Genomic DNA, 18,520 nt, shown 5'->3' on the forward strand with positions numbered 1-18,520 from the left:
GTCATACAACCATCTGTGGTACCATTTAGAGCTTTCTAAACTACAACACACACACCAGTCATTCCACCTGTAGAACTTAGAAAACCGATCTATTATCCACTTAAAATAGCAATAACAAAATAATCCCTTTCCAGATGTGGGTAACTATCCAGCTGTGATTTACTGCTATATGAATCAAGGTCAAGGAGTAAAGGATTAGAGTAATGAGCTATCATTTAGCTCAGTGAGGAACTGAATATTACCCTTTTTTTTGTGAAATATGTGGTAAAAGGCAGAAGACAAGGTTTTGCTGAAATGACAGAGTGAATGCATGGCTCTGATATTTCTGTGTGAGTTGTATCTGTGACTTGTGAAGCCCAGTGCAGTAAGTGTTTGAATTGATGGCACAATACACATACAATAAATCTGATGGTCCAGAAAGTGCAGGAATCCATGTTCTTGGAGACTTCAAAGTGCTTCTGTCTGACAAGCCCAGAAGAAGTGGGATGCTGGCAGGCAGAAAGTTTGGAAGGGCACCCCTATAACAAAGGCTACATGAAAGTGTCAGCAAGCAGCCAGAAATCTTGGGACAGCAAGTGAAAAAAAAAAAAGTTAATGTTCCATGGGGAAAAAATTATTTGGTGAAAGAGACTGCCAGGAAAATCAGGGTGCATCACAGACAGCTTATGTATATAGTGCAGCAAAATTGTGTAGTGCTGCTGGCATTACTCACAGAGATGATGGTCACAGCCAGCAATGCTGGGAGTGGTGACAGTAATTAGGGAAATGACACAAGGAGCCCTGATATTAGGTAAAAATGTCTACACAAAAAGTAACATAAGCAATCTGCTGTAGCCACAGGAAATAACACTCTTGTTATAAACTTTTCAAGTAACACCAAGAAAGCAACATCTCATAGAGAAGATCAAAGCCAGCTGCTGATGTGTTTGCTGTATTCGGTGTCATGACAATTGCATCTGGGTATGATGCCTGAGCAAGCACGTTTGCAAAAACTAGTGACAATTACTTCAAGTTTTTGCTCAAACTTTTTAGAGGCTTTCAGCTTTATAATATGATACAGGATCCTTCTTTTACACACGGGGACAAGTAATAAGAACATATTGATTTGCTTTTTCCTTCATCCTCAAACACAGTTTGTAAACTAAATAAAGAGTTTAAGACTTGACCTATCATCAAGACTTCAATAGTTTAAACATAAATTTAATTTTCACTGTATATACTTTAGGGTTAACAATATGAAAATTACTATGATGCACACACTTGCTAAAAAAAAATCATATTGACAACTACAGATAGGGTGATAGAGGAGGTCATTGAAAACATAAATGGAATTGAACGACTTGCGCTGGTCTTTAATAAAATCTGAACCCTCATTGTATTTATGCAAATTAACTACTAAATTTCTCATACATTGTCCATGAATTTTTTTTCTTCAGGTTAAAAAAAAGTCACACTTTTCTTACAACTCAGCAATATGCATTGGAGAACTGAAGGGAGACAGAAAAGCCATGAAAAGAAAGCAGCTCCTTTCCGTCACGCCTATAAACAATTTACAGATAATGTTTTACTTTCACAGTTACCTGTGCATTTCTTGATATTGCTATTTCTTTTTCCATGTGATCCTAACTTGCATCCAAAATTCTCCTCCCAAAATTCTGCAAACCAGACATTTCTTCGATTGTTAGCAAGTGTTCTGCTCCGAAAATATCTATCAAATCCTACATTGAAGAGAAGTGGAAGAAGCATTAAAATATGATACGTATAAAAATAGTAAAAAAATATAAATTTAAAGACAATATCAGATTTTTTTATAAATATAAGAAGAAGAAAAAGCTTTAGACACAAACTATTTTATGAGCATAGTAGCATCTAAGGATTAGACTTCATTTCAAGGCCACATAAAATCATGGGGTGGCTCTTTGCTGAACAAGAGGACATCCAGGACACCTATAATTCTGCTTCTATTTATATAGTTAATGACACCAGTCGAGAAACTAAAGATTCCTACTTAAACCTGGTGATCACCAGCCTTACCCTTGCAAATCTGTCATAATGAAATCATGATTAACACATCCCATCTGGATTAGCTCCTTACAAGTATTTCCCTGTGGCTAAATTCTGTATGTAACATCAATAGTGTTCATTTTTCCTAACCAATTACCAGTTTAGCACACTTACCCAGACATAAGAAATGTTACTATATCCAGTACCCTCACGGGAATAAGGTACTGCAAACAAACTTTTACTTCATCCACCAAGTAAGAATCTTTCTTAATACAGTAACTTGTTAAAGTAAGTGTAGGAGTGGAAAGCGGGGCACAGATCAATCTCCTCCCCAGAGAATAATCTGATTCATTATCATTCATCCAATACTCTCCTTATTTGTCCCAAAGAATGACCAGGCTATGGTTAAGAAGCTCTCAACTCCAAGTATCATCATTATTAGACAATTACAAGATTGCCTAATTGCAGATTCTGCATCTCCTCATCTCAACAGATATATTAAATTATTGTTCTATCAGGCCAACTCAGGTAACTTTTCGGACAACTTTTCCTGAATTCCCTGTAATCAATGACAACATGATTTTTAAATTATTTTTAAAGAGATCTAAAGTACTAGAACTCTGACAGAAAATGAAAGGTTTGTGCCACATGCATCCTTACCATCTATGGATGTTCTTTTGGGTAGAATGGTTACTGCTCCTTCAGCAATCTCCTCCTGCTGCTGGACTGGTGAAATTTTTGACCCCCAGCTGTCTGAGCCAATCCAGAGGAAATGTCCAGACTGATTCGCTTTTTTGGCTGCTTCCAGTACTCTCCTGCAAAGAAACAACAAATGACCAATTAAAGAAATTCCATTTACAAAGAACTTGAGAAAGCCAGCATTTATTTTGGCTATGCATAAGCTTACAAGAATTAATTAATCTATAGTTTTCACAGTCTAAGGTGTACTCCGCAACAGCTGTAATGAACTCAAGATACAGTAATACACAATTTGTTTCATCCTTAGCCGTATTTTTCTAGCATTCTTATTGGTTTCTTCCTTTTCAGTTACCAAATAACTGTCTTTGGCACTGCACTCCTAGGAGGTAGGAGAAGTCTGGAACTACACAGAATAAAGGACCAGCACACTCTATAATTGCAACTCCACTTCTTATCATCAGATTCCAAGAATTTTTACATAGTATTGAATCTGAAACTTCTTTGTTAGTCTATTTTCCACCAGCCAACCAAGCATCTTTGTGAAGAGGAACATCTTCAAAACACAAAATTAGGAAACAGGCACCTAATATCATCTTCGTTTGCGAACATGATCACTGCTCGAGCATTTGGAGTTTCCAACAAGCGCTTAATAATCTTTTCAAATTCTCCTGGTCTTGGTTCCCGAGGGATTTTGAGTGACTGAGCAATGCAAACACCTCCTAGGAAAAATTAAAAGGATAAAAAAAGAATTTTAACACAGTAAATATCCACACTTCAAAAAATTCTTAGCTAACCAGGCAAGCAGACAAAGCAAGGTGCTAATCTGAGATACAACAGCACAGCCAAAAGTAACATTATCCATGTCTTTCAAAACATGATTTGTACAGGCTTACACACTTAATGCTGCATTAAAGAGTATAACACAATTACCTGCTACTTTATATTTTAAGTACTTTTTTCAACAACATTCTGAGACCTGTTGTCAAGCGCCACACTCTGGCTCAGCTGGACTGAGCTCCCCAGACCTACCTAATCCATGGCAACTGAGAACCCAGCCTTGCCACAGCATTGCATTAGCCATGGATCCACAGTTTTACAGTCACCTTGTGTTCATGATGTGGCTCTTTGGTATCAGGAACTGACACACACCTCTGCTTTGTCAGCAGAGTGCACATAGCAGAGAATATACACAGATCACTTTTAACTGTTATTATGACATTCTTAAATGAGCTGCCTTAATTATTTAAGAAGCTGTCATTGAATATTCTAAATTACTAATCAGCAAATTAACACAAACTCAGAGATTATATTTCTTCCTGATAGAGGGTGCTGATTGAAATCTTTGCATTTTACCTGCCAAGTAAAAAGGGTTGATTTCTACAGAAACTTAGTGTTTTCTTATAGCTTTCATAGACCAGTTCAGGGGAATCTCTACTCTCCAACTACAACGCTGTTATCTGTGTTTCAGCATGCAAGAGAAAAATTTCTTGAGCCTTTGTCATGAATCACTGAGTCCACATTGCTACCAGTTTCCAATATCATAGGTTGTCGTAGACATCCTTTTCACTAAAATCCTTTCTTTAGGATTTTTTCCTTCTGGGAAGCTGAGGCCCCAGAAACAAGATGTAAACAATAGATTGTCTGCTTCTGTGGAATGCAACAGGTCAGTTCTGGATTGGCCCAGATTGAGTGTTTGGAAATAATAGCCAATCGAGAACTGAGCTCTCTCGGACACAGTCCGAGAGAGCAAGTTTTGTTATTCATTCTTTACTTTCTATTCTTAGGTAGCTAGCAGCTTCTGGAAACTCTCCTTTTCTTTTTCTTTTTAGTATAGTTATAATAGATGTATATATCATAACTTAATAAATCAAGCCTTCTGATCATGGAGCCCGTCTCGTCTCTTCCTTCACCCCGAAAACCTTGTGGCCAACCGGCGACAATAGGTGGTCTTTCTGATTGCTTGCTGATTTGCTTATTTTAATTATTTTTTCTCTAAGAACTATTGCCTGATTCTCATTACTACATTGAACACCCAACAATGATTGTTCTTGAATTTTGTTATTCCAACCATAAGAACCTATTGGGGGAAATCTAATCACTAATAAACCCAGAAAATTAAGAAAATGAGAAAATATTTAGCTCTGGCCAAAAGTAACAAGTTACTAGACAAATGCAAGCAAATTGTACATTTTGTATCCCTACATCTAAATACTTCTACACTGAAGATGGTTTTCAATGTGTGTTAAAAGAGATGTTCTATTTTTAATGAGTTTTAAAAGAGGTACTCTATTTTTAATGAATGCTGGTATTTATCTTCTGATGTATAAGATCATTTGAGACATGTATGTTTCATTGCATTAAATGCAGTTAGTCAACTAAAGTCACAGTAGGATGGCTATGTTGTGTATGGGGAGGCTTACCAACGTTCTCATCCATCTTGTTCCTCCTATCAAAATGTCAGAATTTTATGTTTCCAAAGGACTTCACAAATTAGGTTGATGAATACCTTCAGTGGTAGGATTTGAACAAAAACAAGGGTCCAGCCAGGTGAAGCTTGGCATGTAGATTAACATGAAGGTGTTACCAAGGTCCCTTGTGTAAGCTTTCTAAAGCTTAATGTATTTAATCTTTAAGCAAAATAAACAAAATAAAGGTATGTCTGAAGGTACTTTCCTTATTTTATTCAAAAAATGAGCAGGAATGCTTCAAAACTGTCCCAAATCTGTCAGTAATTAAGAGGCACTAAGACAAAGCACTTTAAGACCTGCTTTAACTTTTTAGTCAGCTTTGATTTGGTCAGGCAGTTGGACTACATGATCATCATAGTCCCTTCCAACTGAAATATTCTATTCTATTCTGTTCTATTTTATTTTATTTTATTCTATTCTATTCTATTCTATTCTATTCTATTCTATTCTATTCTATTCTATTCTATTCTAATGTCATATTTAAAAAATGCTGGGAATTCATTATCAGATTTTGTGCTGCCTTTGCAGAATCTCATTGACTTCAATAGCTCTCTGAACAGGCAAATCTTAAACTTGAATCAAGTTTAGACATGATATAAATGAAGAATGGAGTTATCAACTGCCAGTGTAAAAACAACAACTTTCAAATTACATCACCCAATTTTAGTCACAGAATAGCATATCACCTTTTTCAGTTATGCATCAATTACTTGGGATGTTTCATTATTATTTTATTTGATTGAGAAATCCATTCTATAGTGCAGGCTTGTCCTGAATTCTTCTCTGCTTTACATGCAAGAAAAAATATTTGCAAGTCAGAATACCTGCCATTTCTGACAAAAGTTGTTTATATGTAGGTCCTTACCACCCATAAATAGCGCGACAATATAACATAAATAATTTACTCTTATATGTTATAAAATTGAATATAGAATCTTTTTATGGCAACAAATAACTTCACATTTTTACAAATATCCTGTCTCCCCATGATGGAAAACTAATTTGCCAATAACAAATAAGACTTTATAGCAGATGATCCTTATATTTACCAGGTATTTTTGAAAATCCAGCAATGAAAAATGGACACTTTACTGCGAAAAGTTTTAACCAATTATCTAAGCAGATATTAGGCTATAGTGATAGACACTTCAAAGTCCTTCACTTTCTTTCTTAAGTACCAGAGCTGAAATGTAAGAGAAATATTTAGCAGATATCCTGTAAATGTAACAATCAGCAATTCACTGTCAAAAAAAGAAACGCTCAAAAAAAATGCCAAGCTCTCAGCTGTCCCTGAAGTCAGTCAGCACAAAAAGTAAAACAGATCCGAAAAATGATATAAAGGAATAATTTTTTACCTCATACATTTTGTAAGTGCATTTTTCAACTACTGCTACTCATGCAATGGCCCTTAAGGAAAAAAAATCATTCTACCCGCATAAAAATCAAATGCAAATATTACAAAATGCATGTATATAATAAACTAGGTACATCCATCTACAATATTTGTGAAATGGATATCAAGCAATCAGGAACTGCAGTATCTAAAAAGGCTATTTTCAGTGAAAATAGTGTAGAAGAAACATCATTCCATCATTGCAGCAGCAAGTTCAATCATGACTGTACTGTGTATCTTAGCATCTCTGCATTGAAGAATGTGTTAAGTACTACGAGGAACAAAATAAAATGCACTTCAGCCTCGTTGCTACATTTATAATTAATTGTGAAGGCTATCTCCCACTCACAAAACACTTTGTATACATCCTTTCCTATATTTGGCATATACAACTGTTGCTCAAAAAAATAACAGGATATCAATTTTCAGCTAATGATAAATTGCTGGAACCACAAAGGTATTCACAACATAACAGTGTCTAACCTCTTGGCACCCTGCTGCCTTTGAAATCTACAGCCTGGGCTAAATGCCCAGACACAGAGAGAGATAAGCCTTGGAAAAGGATTCCTATGAGCCAGCAAACTAAATAAGGAATAATTATGCCTCCAAAATAGGTTGCAGAGGTACTAAAAAGACAAGTTTAAGGCCAGTAGTTAGGATTAATCTTGTGGAGTGTTAACAAAAGAGAGATTTCCCCAAATCAAGAATAAATAGGGCTTGAGAACAGATGTCTCATACGTGATACCAATGGATTTACCACTTGCTGCAGAGGTGCCAAAGGGCAGATGGTTCAGCCATCTAAGGTCTCAAGAGACTTTATGGCTCTGAATTATAAGAACAAATTGCATTTCACTCCATCAGCATTTCTGACTGACTTGGCATGATGACTGCTTGTCTCTGTTGCTAGTTTCTAAGATCCTTCATTGTCTGGGGAGGTACTTTAAAAAAAATGCATTGGTCTAAATTTCCCTTGGCTAAAATGATGATAAATATAGCATTTGTATAAGGAAATGACAGTTAACTTTCCTCTTACTGAAAAGAAAATTATATGTTTAAGCCCCATCAATTAAAAGGATCTATGATGAGGCTTCAGAGAGTGCTGCGCTAAAGTTACTGAGGAAAAGAGGGGAGAGAGCCAGACAGACTAATTTCAGGTAGCTACTACAAACAGGCATCAGTAATTGTGCCCACTGCTATGGTATCCATTCCCTAATTCATATATGACACAGGAGGTGAAATCAACACTTTGCATCTATTTCAAAGACATTAAGAGGGCACTGAAGGAAAGTAGCTCTTTGGCTACTATGGAGGAAAATAAAGTCTTACCACCAAATTCTGCTAACCCTCTTTCACCTGTTTTTAGATTTGTAAAGCCAAGGTTGTCTTCAGTCAGCCCAGAGCTTGATTGGAGGAATAAAACAGTCAGTATGAACTACCCTGTGTCAGTGCTGACAAGTATCCATTTGTCTTCTGTCCAGCAGCTATGAAGTGCCATAGCCAGCAGCTGGGGCAAGGGGATGCTAAAGAGAAGGAGAGCAGAGGTGGGAGCTGGAAATCAGGCTCAAGGCAGGAGCTGTCTTATTCCTGATAAGGAGCTCAGTCCAGCCACTCCACACCATGGTTACAGCTGGAAATTCATGTGCTTTTAAAAACAGACCTGGTAACAAGACCTGGTCTACAACAATATGTTTTTATCTATGTTGAGAAAAAATAACGTCTTAAAAATTGTTCCAGGCTAGGCTTGCTTTGCTTACAGGTACTCTGTATAACACAGCTTGTGGGAACACCAATTATCACTAAACAAATAAACATAACAAAAGCTAACCAAAACAACAAAAAATTATATATTTGAAGATATTGTCAGTACAGTGGATAAATAACCCTTTTTTGGTGGTCTCACAACAATCAGACAAATGGAAAAAAAGAATGGATGGGTAGTACCCACATAATTTTAGTAGGTAAACATAATAATATTTATAAAAATAAATACTGATTTTTACCTGTGTGGGTTTTGAAGTCACAAGATGCTGTGCTGATTGTAAACCATTAAATACTCGACTATATGAACATGTGTCAAAGATGTTGAAAGTGCATTTGGAAAATAGCAAGTAGACTTGGTAGAAAACTTGTACAAAAAATTAATTTCCTAAAAAAACACTGAATGGTGAAGCTCAGTGCAAATAACAGGGCTTAATTGTCTCTCACCCCAGCTAGGATTCAGCACTACCTTATGGATCAGCTTAGTAGGTTATACAAAAATGGTCCCTGGTTTTGTATTGAGAAAGTTGAAAACAGGTTTTAGTTCAAGTGATCACTGCTGGGACCTCAATCATATTACTCAGAACCATTTTACCCTCTAAACTATTTCCCCACATAAATATAAATAGCCTTACCATTGTAATAGGGAAGGGATGAAGCTATGCACTTTGACAATCTATTTGTTAGCACAAGGAGGTGTATCTCACCTGACTCAGTACACAGCATTGCAAGTCAATTATTTATGAGAGCTTCATCACAAATCACATTGTTCCTGAAAAAGCTCAAGACAAATAGCCAGGCCATATCTGGGATCCAGTCCTACCTGGCAGGAATTTCTCAGCTGCCTTCAAGTACACATGTCCTTTTTTTACTATGAATTATAGGTCACTGGTCATTAGGCCAACAAAATTTTAATGTAGGACTGTGGAAAGTTTCCAGAACACGTTACAGAAATATATGAAGGCAGAAAAGTTCCTTTTCCAAGTAGAGGAACAGATGTCAGAGACTCAGGAGAAGCCCCAGCAGGAAACTCCTTTGAGACCCACAGAGTGCTGCTGCAGGCAGACAGAGCCTCTGTCTGATGGAATACTGAACATTTCTGACAACAGGACACGACAGAGAAGAACATAAGGAAAAACACACAAGTGCATTTCTCCTCCTCTTCCAGTTCTTCCACTGGAAATATTGAAAGTCTAGAAAATTTAGACCCAGTTATATTGGAAGACTGTTCCAATTGCCAGGAACCTAGATCAATATGAAGATTATTGAAGATACTAAAAACTACAAGATGGTCCAAACTCTAGTTCTGTTGACAAAAATCAGAATATTTATGCCACTTAATGAATCTATCAAGATATTCTTTTTAAGCAAAAAGTTCATTATTCCTTGAAATTGGATAGTAAGAAATCAGAATGTTAAAGAAAAGGTAAGTGATTGTTTTGCACAGGACTTTTACTGGTGTTGATAATCAGTCACTTCTGGCAATTATTTAAACTAAAACCAACGGCCATCCTCTTGTCTGTCCCTAGATTCCCTTAAGAATAATTTTCTAGAGTGGGAGGCAACAGGGAGTGACACCTAGGAAGATATAATTACAAGTTGAAGAAAAATTTCTCAAGCAATAATTCAAAATTAAATGTTTCCTTAATGCCAAAGTGGTGTTGCTGGGAGGTCTGAATGCAGCCATGCATTTTATCCAAAGCTACCTTTACTTAACTACCCCAAGAAATGATACTCTCACTGATGCCACTGTGCAGACTTCAGGGTAATTTAGCTTAAAGAGTAAGAACCTGAGCATTCAGCACGCTCTGTGGTTTTCCCAAAGCCAATGCTGTGGCATCTTGCCTGCTATTCACATCCAAATCTGGTTAAGTAAAATCCCATTCTAGTGCACCTCTTTTGTTGCAGTCACAAACCACCTGTGCTACAGAAATAAACCAAACTCTTTTCATTTCCCCGGAAGATCACCAAATACCTCAGCAAAAAATTCACTGACTTACTTCTGCAAAGGCAGTCAATTCTTCGGCCAACAGTGGCAATACTTTTTGATGCAAGATAATAGTAAGAAAATATTTTTTTTTAAAGTAACATAAACAAGAATTTACTCTGAATTGACAAAAGTGGCACTTAATATCCAGCACACTTAAATATAATGGAGGATGAGAGATTTTTTTTATAACCTTTGAACAGACAAAACCATTCTGCATTTCAAACCCATATATTGGTATCTTATTTCCTTCACTTAAGTAAAACTGCATCTCCTCAAAATCCCTTAATATTTATGACAAAGATTTTTTTTATTGCACATGCAGGTTGGTGATGCTTTTTCATTAACATGTCAGGTACAATTATGAGCTTTTCTACTCAAAACTAACAGCTGTTAAGAGATCAAAGTCTCCCTTTTTTGTTACAGTAGTTACAGTGTTTTAGAAAAGGCTTTTCAGCAAAGGATTTATTGTTGGGTGTTACACTTATTAATTTTTTTGCAAAAAAAAACCAGAAAGCATTAAGCACGACCATGAATGAACATACTACATTCTGATGAATAAAACTCAACCATTCCTTTTGAACCTGTTTCTCACATTCCTACATGTACTCATAGGCATACAGCCATGCATATTTCACAAGCACATGTGCTCACACAGATCCTTACACTGTGGTCGAAGCAGATGCTAATTCTAAAATAGAAAAGGAGAGAATAATCCAGCTCTGCTGCTACATGAGACCACTGGCTACTGGCTTCTGTCATCAGAGTCAGTTTCCGAGGTGACATGAAACAGCAGAGATCTGCTATTTTGCACTTCCATTCTGAAAAGTAAAACATTCTCTTTCCATTTTCTTTTTTTTTCTTCTCTCAGAAGAAACACTTCTAAATGTAGCACTACAGATTCTGTTAACACCAGCATCTGATGGAAAATAACTGCAAAGAATATTCCCACCATTTCCAGACCTACAGACTTTTTCTTTTTTCAGATTTGAGAAAAAAACCCAACCTACAAACAACACATTTTTTATCCTTTGATTTTTAGGGCTGTTTGTGTAAATGAAAGCCAACTTTCACAGCATTGAAAGTGAAAGGCTAAAAGAAAAATCTGTAGTGGAGATGTTTATGAATGGGTAAAATCACCTAGCCACTCAAAAAAAATTCTGAAAAGAATGAACCCTGGGAGGTTGTGAGAGAGGATGTTTCCATAATTATCTATGATTATCCATAGATAATTACTTCATAAAGGATATGGGATGCCCAGTCAAACTCCAAAACAGTGTAATAGAAATAGGCCTCCACTTACATTTACTGGTCAGCTGTTGCAATGCTTTCAGAGCCATGTGTTTTTATCAACACAGTGGATATAGATATTTCCCTCTGGGGAAGCATTGTTCTTGCTACTTGCAGATTTAGAACTTGTAGAGGCATAATATGAAAAAATAAATACACTGTGATTTTCTGTTTTCTGGCTACATGCCAGTTACAGCCTTGATGAGAAAAGGAGACCCTCTATATTTTGGAGTTTTTTCTTTTCTAAAGTTCTGGGGAACCTAGGTTATGAAAAGAAATTTCATCAATTCTAAAATATTTTCAAATTATGCTTTTAAACTAACATCAGTGCACATTTATATAAAAATAAATAACACGAACTCAAAGCCTGACACATGGTTACCTAAAGTATTTTCCTCTAAAAGTAAATTTGCTTTAATATGGCCCTAATTCTTTCCTCCATTTCTCTACACCTCCCCATAATAATGGGCCTGACTAGTTGCAAAGATTTGGATTTGATATTCTGGGTAGTTGAGATGCTAATAGCCAATTCAAAGACATTCTAGAGAAGATTCAGACATAAAAATCATCAGTTCACCTCCAAGTGTCAGTCCCAAGTCACAATCCACAATAGTTCATAGAAGATTGTGAAGATGACACAGGAGCTTATAGCATTCCTCATAAATATATTTAAGCAGGAAAATAAAGCCCACCACAAGAAGGACTGAATTTTGCTAAAACATTTATTTCTAAAGAAATATAATCTTTCTTCTTTTAGGATACCTTGCTCCCTGCAGGCCTCTTTAGTTTATCAGTTTTTATTCCATTCTCCACCTTGTTTATTTTAAATATTTTACTGGTGTTATAAAAGACAATTTTCAGTTAAGTTGTCCTGGGTTGTCTGATTTTAATAGTAGGCTACTATCCTATTTCTCCCTTGGATGCTTCTTAATGCTATAGTGGTGTTCAGGGATTGTATTCAGCCACCTCCTTTGAACTGAAATTCTGTACACAGGCAGGGGAACCCAACTTTGAATCATGCCTTCAAAGAAAAATAGCAGCTGTGATTAATGTTCTCCTCCTGAAACTTCTTGATCTGCTTTGTGAAGACATTCCTCTCCTTTGTGATCATAAAATTATCCCAGTTTTCCTGTATTCAAAAAAAATTTTAAAAAAGCCCTTTTTGCTTTTTGCTATCCCCAAGAAGATATGTAGCAAAATCAATTTTTATCTTTCCTCATGTATTTCTGTAACCTTAAAGTTCAATATGAGGAATTTATTCTTAAAATTAGGCATGTGTTATTGAGATAAGGTTATCTCTATTCATCCAATATTTATTTTCTTGTAATTTGAACTATCAAAATGGTGTGCATATAAAGAATTACTTAACTTTAATGAAGATAAGTCTGAGTTTGACTAGGGATGTTTGAGCTTGAGTGTGACATTCAAAAAAAGCCTCAACTTGGAAATTTAAAAAAAAAATAGCCTCAAAAAATAACAGTCATTTAATTCTTTTTCTGAAACTGCAAAAAGATAATTCTTTTCTCAACATGAAATTATACACACAAAATTCCGAGGAAAATCAAGAAAAGAACACTTCTGACAGGCAATCTTGTAGGTAAATCTAATGCCAAGAAAGTAAATATGATACAGATTCACAATCTCCTACCAAAAAAATGGAGATGCACAGGTATAAAATGGGGTTTACTACATAAAATCTCTATAGAGCTTACACTGAAGTTAAGCCTTTGCTAACACTATTCAAGTGCCCATTTGCAAGATGGTGCTCAAGAGGCTTTGTCTTCTTCCACGGAAATTTTCATCAGGAACCATGATGACTTCAGCCATGCAGGAACAAGCTGAAGTTTCCTTCTAAGTCATTATTATCTTACAGAGATAACATCATATATGAGGAGCTCTGCTCATCAATTAGACCAAAAGAGTAAGGGACAATTTCCACCATCTACTTTGGCCTCTTCCACTTAAGCATGATTAGAATATTTTTCAAAGGCCTAGCTTAGCTTTTGTAAAGGCAGTTTCATTAAAAATTAGATGTTTTGCACTTGTTTGAAAATATTTTAAAGTATGAAATGACGTAATGGTCAGCTTTCTTATTTTAGCAATATTAAAACATTAAGATAAAATGATATTTTTTCATGGATAGTTTAGAGGGTTTGTTACTAGTTTTTTTTTTAACTCAGTACAAAATAATATGTCAGCACTATAGAGTCAAAGCAATTAAATACTTAAGAAATAAATGTTTTATTTTCTCTGTGTATTTCTGAAATTTCACAAAACAAATTTCAATATTTAATTTCTTTTTAGTATCAGAGTTTTCAATATAATGGAAATACAATTTCTCAGTGGTTGCATATGTAGTGAGTCAAAGAACGCTACCCTGTAATGTCTGGAACAAATGGTTTCCATGAAGTGTACATAGTTAAAAAATAAGCTTTTCTTTAAGGCATGAAAGGTGGCCCACATTGCTATAGAACTTTCTGAAAATTTTTACAGTCTTTACTGAAAAAAGTCACTCTTAATCCATTTAGTTTTTAATGCTTCTAACTTCAGTTTGTAAACAACTCAGTCCTGTTACATCTTTTTCACCAAAACAGATGAAGAGACATCCACCTCCCTCATTCTTTCAAACACAGTAACTCGTATATTATTAAGTTTTGTTATCAAGGTATATGAAAAATTAGGAAGGTTGGCTTTATTTTGTTAAGTATCTAGGCTGCAAGTTACGTTTCCAAAATTCACATATCTATATATATCCATTTTGATGTTAGCACCCAACTATTTATCTGACTTCAAAGTTCTTTGAGAGCTGCACACTTGGGTAAAAATACAATTAGGATCTAAAAATATTAAGGAAGTTTATCTGCTGACTTCTCACTGTTGTAGGTAATAAAAAATTGAGAGAATAAAGCTAAATCTTTTCTATTGCTTCAGGTCTTTATGTTTCTTTACACCAGCTGAAAATATAGTGATATTAACAATCAATAATACTTCTTCTGTAACACAGCAGTAAAATGGTGTTAGTGACTCTGCAGCCATCCACTCATATAAACTTACAGAAGCCTACCTTAATTTTAAAAATATAACTGAATTCAAGTTGGCCACACAGATCCTGTAGATTTAAGAAAGTTTCCTGCACTGTCACTATGCACTTAATACCAAGGGCCTTCTGTATATCTGCATTTAATAAGTGGTAAAATGTCTCTTGAGAAGAAGTTCAGGAGTGAGCAGATCAGCTAACTGGCATTTCCTGAAGCATGTTGGGATACAGGATTAACTGAATTCATAAAGGTCTAGAAAAAAAAAAAAGCATTTGGACAAAAATTACTAACCAGGAGGCATCCTCAGAGAGCTGCAACATGCATGAGAATTTATAGTTGAAGGAATCCACTGGAAATTGTTCAGAAGACCTATGCATGCAATCAAAGAGAGATTGCAAACAGAACAGAGGCATGTAAGGCATGTAACAACAATGTAGAAACATTGGGGCAAGAGTAAAAGCAATGAAATGTTTTCAATTCCGGAGAATAATAGATGCTGAAAAGGTACTTGCCTGTTCTCGGACAAAAGATCCTATGTACATGCATCAGTGCAGGTGGCTTAGTGAGCAGTGGCAGAGAGAGCTTCAGGATGAGCTCTGGGGAGCAGGAGCCTGAGGCAAGAGGCAGTGAGCTGGTGCCAACCTTCTGCACAACAAAGGGCATGGGGACCTGTGTCACTGCCAGGTGACTGGGAACTCAAAATATAAAAGGTAAGGAATCCTTGTCTGACTGTGGAGTGAGCATAGGGCATGAAGCAGGGCATCCAGGTGGTCTGACAGTGACTACCAGAGAGGCTCTGGGATGGCCAGACAGGAAAGCTACCTTAACATATAAAAGAAATTTCAGAAATACAGCAGTGTTTACTTTTATTGAATATCTAATTACATCTAGGGTTTTTTTGTTTGAGAACACAAATATCAAATTAATCTTCTGAATTATTCCTACCTTGTAAATGATACAGCAGACATATACTAAGGATTCTGGAAAGGCGGTCTGCTGAGTTATCTGATACAGATCATTATTTCTGTAACAGTGGGGATGCACTTGCCTTATTGGGAAAGGTCCAGGAAAGAGAATCAAATGTTATGGAGTATAATAGTTGTACTAGGACAGGATTTAACCCTACCTATCCTTTTTTCAGATGCTAGAAACATGGCTTCATTTTCACTAACATCGTGAACCAAGGTTCTACATAACATCAAAGTCAGAAAAACATGGCAAGAAAGCTGCTATGCATGCAGGGAGAAAGAGAAAAAACCTGCTCTTTCCATGCAAGTGCACAGCTAATGTAAAATCTCCTGGTAAGAATGGCAGCCAGTAGAAAGAGGAGGTTTTGCTTTCCCAGTACAAACTTGGAAAGTCTCAGCTAGAGTATATGGATCTCATGCAACCCTATCCAAGCTGCTCAGATGCATCCAAGTGACATAAGATGAATGGTTGCAACTTGGTTCAGAATTAACACTACAGTAAAAGGGAAATCTAGATACCTCTACTAATGTAGCTATCAAATGGAAGAAAGGCTTAGGATATGGAAAACAAAACAAACACTAGGAGGATGGCTGGACAACAGTTTAATCCTTTCCACAGAGCAGAATTCTTCAATGTTTTACTTGCAAGTAAATGATGAAAACTTGCAAGTGCTCATTTCCATCTGATTTAATATTAGAACACTCCAGATCTAACTCTTTTCAAGCAAATAATACCTGTACTACAGTAAATCATCATTAGCTGTAAAAGAAGAGGAAGGAAGTGGTTGCTTTGTCACAGATTATGCATTCATGGAATACAGTAACTGACAAAAGATGTCTGCATTTCACCCCCTTCTAAGACAAGGTTTGATAGATCCACCACATTTTTTAGAGAATGAGACAAAAAAAACCACACCAGCAATGACACAAAAAATATAGTCACCATGTATAAAATTGCTTTTATGAGCACTGTACAATAGTGGACACCATTAAGCCATTAATGCAAGATGATATAAAAGCCTATTTCAGTGTGTATCTAGTCTCCTCCACACAGACCTTTTACCAACAGACTATCTCATCAAGGGCCTGAAGGATTTTTCTCTGTCCACACTACTCATCTGATCACACGGTTTCAGTAATTTGAGACAATTCATCATATGTAACATTTTTAAGCCTCCTGAATTACGTTTTCCTTTGTCCCAAAAGCTATCAAAAATTATACCAGACAAAAATCTATTATTCATGGAGCACTTATATGTCACATATTATAAAAGAAAAATACAGAAATACATGTTTTCAAAACTAATTAATCCTGAAATGTAATGCCCATCAAATCTGCCAAAAGATGTAATGGGGAAAATGAAAGTACTTAAATTTACTCTGGGTTATATCTTGAATAAAAATATATGATTAGCCCCATGGACTCATGAGAAAGAAACTCCACCTTGCAGTAACAAAAAATCCATTCCATTTTTTGACAAAAGTAGCGGGTGAGGATAAAAAAATGAAGATAACATAGAAGACAAAGAGAAGATAACAAAGCAAGTACTGGAGAGATGTGCTACAATCACTCATTGTTCAGTGTAGTGCACAAATAATAGTGCTGATCCTAAAACAAAATCTTTGGCAAATGTCTACTGCTAAAATAATAATACACCTTTGTTTGCAATGCTTTATGATTAATCATTGTCAAGTTTTGAAGTGGAAAAAAAATAGGAATGAATTCTTTGTTCTTCAGATTTCCATAAAACTTTCTTGCTCTGCTTATTTAAAGACATTTCCCCAGTGAAATACATACTTCTGCTATAAGAAAAAGTAAAGGAACAAGGGTCTTCCAAACCCTTCATAATAAACATATTATAAGAGTTTGCATTGAAATTTTCAAGTTAAATGTGTATTTTCAAATCCCAGAAGAATTAAATAAAAGTTACTAGAAATTTAAGTATTAAAATTTTTACTTTTTCACATTCTGATTTCTGTTAGCAGCCAAAAGAGTATGACTTTGAGAATGTTTTTCTCTATATTAGAAAGATCACAATCAGCCAAGGATGTATGAAGTTCCACTGGATTCAGTGTTTGAAGAGACAGTATCACTTTCCCACCATTTAGAAAGTTGTCAGTGATGGAAGTATAGAAAAACAGGAAATAAATTTCAATTGTGTGCAGGTTTTGGCTGGAATAAAGTTAAATTTCTTTGTAGTAGATTGTGCAGTGCATGTTTTGGGTTTAGGAGAAGAATAATGTTGATAACACAGGGATGCTTTCATTCTTGCTGAGCAGTGCTTACTCAAAGCCAAGGACTTTTCTGCCTCACATCCCAACCCCACCCGAGGAGGCTGGGGGTGTACAAGGAGCTGGGAAGGGACACAGCAGGGACAACTGACCCCAAATGACCAAAGGGGTATTTTAGACCATATCGTGTAATGGTCAGTGTGTAGAGCTGGGGGGGAGAAAAAAGGGGAGGGACATTTGGAGGGATGGTTTTAGTCTTACCCAGCCACTGTCATATGTGATGGGGACCTGCCTTCCTGGGGATGCCTGAAAACCTGCCTGCCCATGGGAAGTGGTGAATTAATTCCTTGCTTTGCTTTCCTTGTGTGCACAGCTTTTGCTTTACCGTTTAGTCTATCTCAACTCATGAGTTTTATCACTTTTACCCTTCTGATTCTCTCTCCCATCCTGCTGCAAAACTGAATGAGCAAGGGGCTGTGCAGGGCTTAGCTGCCAGCTGAGGTTAAACCACAACAAATAGTAAAAAGCAAAAGAAAGCTCTGAAGAGCAAAAATCTGCCCTCTTTTTCCTTGTGCTTGTTTCCTGCAGAGGATCTAACTTATTTTAGAACAGAGTAGCCAAAAAATGAAAATGAACGGAATATGGGAGGAAAAAAAGAAGACATTAACTGCAGAATACTACTC

At 36.1% G+C, this 18,520-nt stretch overlaps 1 protein-coding gene across 2 annotated transcripts in view; it reads right to left on the reverse strand.

Annotated features, from left to right (window-relative positions):
• Positions 1-18,520, reverse strand: part of GRM8 (glutamate metabotropic receptor 8) — a 314,702-nt gene that overhangs the window by 168,044 nt on the left and 128,138 nt on the right. For both annotated transcript variants that reach the window (XM_030959457.1, XM_030959458.1), the window contains exons 4-6: positions 3,287-3,422; positions 2,665-2,819; positions 1,581-1,718 (exon numbers count right to left, since the gene is read on the reverse strand). In XM_030959457.1, coding sequence (XP_030815317.1) covers positions 1,581-1,718; positions 2,665-2,819; positions 3,287-3,422 — 429 coding nt within the window. The remainder of the gene's footprint in view (positions 1-1,580; positions 1,719-2,664; positions 2,820-3,286; positions 3,423-18,520) is intronic.

The sequence above is a fragment of the Camarhynchus parvulus genome, chromosome 1A, assembly GCF_901933205.1.
Source record: "Camarhynchus parvulus chromosome 1A, STF_HiC, whole genome shotgun sequence".
Taxonomy (NCBI): Eukaryota; Metazoa; Chordata; class Aves; order Passeriformes; family Thraupidae; genus Camarhynchus; species Camarhynchus parvulus.